The sequence below is a fragment of the Austrofundulus limnaeus genome, unplaced genomic scaffold (genome assembly GCF_001266775.1).
Source record: "Austrofundulus limnaeus strain Quisiro unplaced genomic scaffold, Austrofundulus_limnaeus-1.0 Scaffold728, whole genome shotgun sequence".
NCBI lineage: Eukaryota > Metazoa > Chordata > Actinopteri > Cyprinodontiformes > Rivulidae > Austrofundulus > Austrofundulus limnaeus.
Genome location: NW_013953130.1, coordinates 87,415 through 88,775, shown reverse-complemented (window position 1 = coordinate 88,775; position 1,361 = coordinate 87,415). Strand labels below are relative to the sequence as shown.

General features: G+C 33.8%; 2 protein-coding genes across 2 annotated transcripts in view; one reads left to right on the top strand and one right to left on the bottom strand.

Annotated features, from left to right (window-relative positions):
• Window positions 1-1,361, bottom strand: part of txlnbb (taxilin beta b) — a gene marked incomplete at its 5' end in the record, with an annotated part of 13,864 nt that overhangs the window by 6,694 nt on the left and 5,809 nt on the right. The window contains 1 exon segment of the mRNA XM_014028209.1: window positions 460-654. Within this exon segment, the coding sequence (XP_013883663.1) occupies window positions 460-654 (195 nt within the window).
• Window positions 1,026-1,361, top strand: part of LOC106532192 (dynein heavy chain) — a 5,808-nt gene continuing 5,472 nt past the window's right edge. Inside the window, exon 1 of the mRNA XM_014028210.1 lies at window positions 1,026-1,318. Within this exon, the coding sequence (XP_013883664.1) occupies window positions 1,045-1,318 (274 nt within the window). The 5' untranslated portion in view covers window positions 1,026-1,044. The remainder of the gene's footprint in view (window positions 1,319-1,361) is intronic.

Sequence of the window (1,361 nt, the reverse complement as noted above, 5' to 3'; positions counted from 1 at the left end):
CAAAATTTCATTTTTCAAAGTTTCATTTTTCAAAGTTTCATTTTTCAATGTTTCATTTTTCAAAATTTCATTTTTCAAAGTTTCATTTTTCAAAGTTTCATTTTTCAATGTTTCATTTTTCAAAATTTCATTTTTCAAAGTTTCATTTTTCAAAGTTTCATTTTTCAATGTTTCATTTTTCAAAATTTCATTTTTCAAAGTTTCATTTTTCAAAGTTTCATTTTTCAATGTTTCATTTTTCAAAATTTCATTTTTCAAAGTTTCATTTTTCAAAGTTTCATTTTTCAATGTTTCATTTTTCAAAGCTTCATTTTTCAAAGTTTCATTTTTCAAAGTTTCATTTTTCAAAATTTCATTTTTCAAAGTTTCATTTTTCAAAGTTTCATTTTTCAATACCGAATGTCTTTTTCAATACGAATGTAAGGTGTCACTGATTTAACTCCATATATGCCTCCTTACCGCCTCCCTCTGGTCGTACTGAGAGATGAGGGTCTTGAGTTTCTCTGCCAGAGCACTGTTCTCCTGACACAGCTTGGTGTTACGACTGCTGTGTTCCTCGATCTGGGCTTGGATGTCACTGAGRGTCCCCTGGAAGTGGGTGGTGATCTCTTTCCTTTTCAGATCATCCTCTCTGCACCTCTGCAGGGTCTCCTCCTGCAGTTTATGGACGAAGAGTTTAGGTTTTATTTTGGTCTCAGTCCAGGATTTGAATCACATTTTATGATGTCCCACCAGTGAACACCAAAGCAGGAGAATAAAAATGTTTATACCAGCTGACCTTAAAAGCACCTAAAGATGTTATGACAGATACACATATACACATATACATATCACACTGTGTGCCTGAGACTGGTCAACAACACATATTCTGAGGGCTAACAGCTTCAACAAGTTTTTATTTAAAATGTCCTGTCTGTCAGTAAAATACGTCACTGGTCTGATTTTATGGAAAAGTTTAGTAAACAAATTAAAGGATACATTAATTTGTTGCATCAGCAACTGATTAACTTCTAAAGTCAGTCCAGTTAGAGAAGGTCTCCACAGATGGTTGGCCTCAGCAAATGGCTTCATGTGTTGTACACAATGTTCTACAGTACCTATGTTCTACAGTACCTATGTTCTACAGTACCTATGTTCTACATGTATGTACTGTATGTTCTACAGTACCTATGTTCTACAGTACCTATGTTCTACATGTATGTACACAATGTTCTACAGTACCTATACTCTACAGTAACTATATTCTACAGTATCTATGTTCTACAGTACCTATGTTCTACATGTATGTACTGTATGTTCTACAGTACCTATGTTCTACATGTATGTACTGTATGTTCTACAGTACCTATGTTCTACGTTAC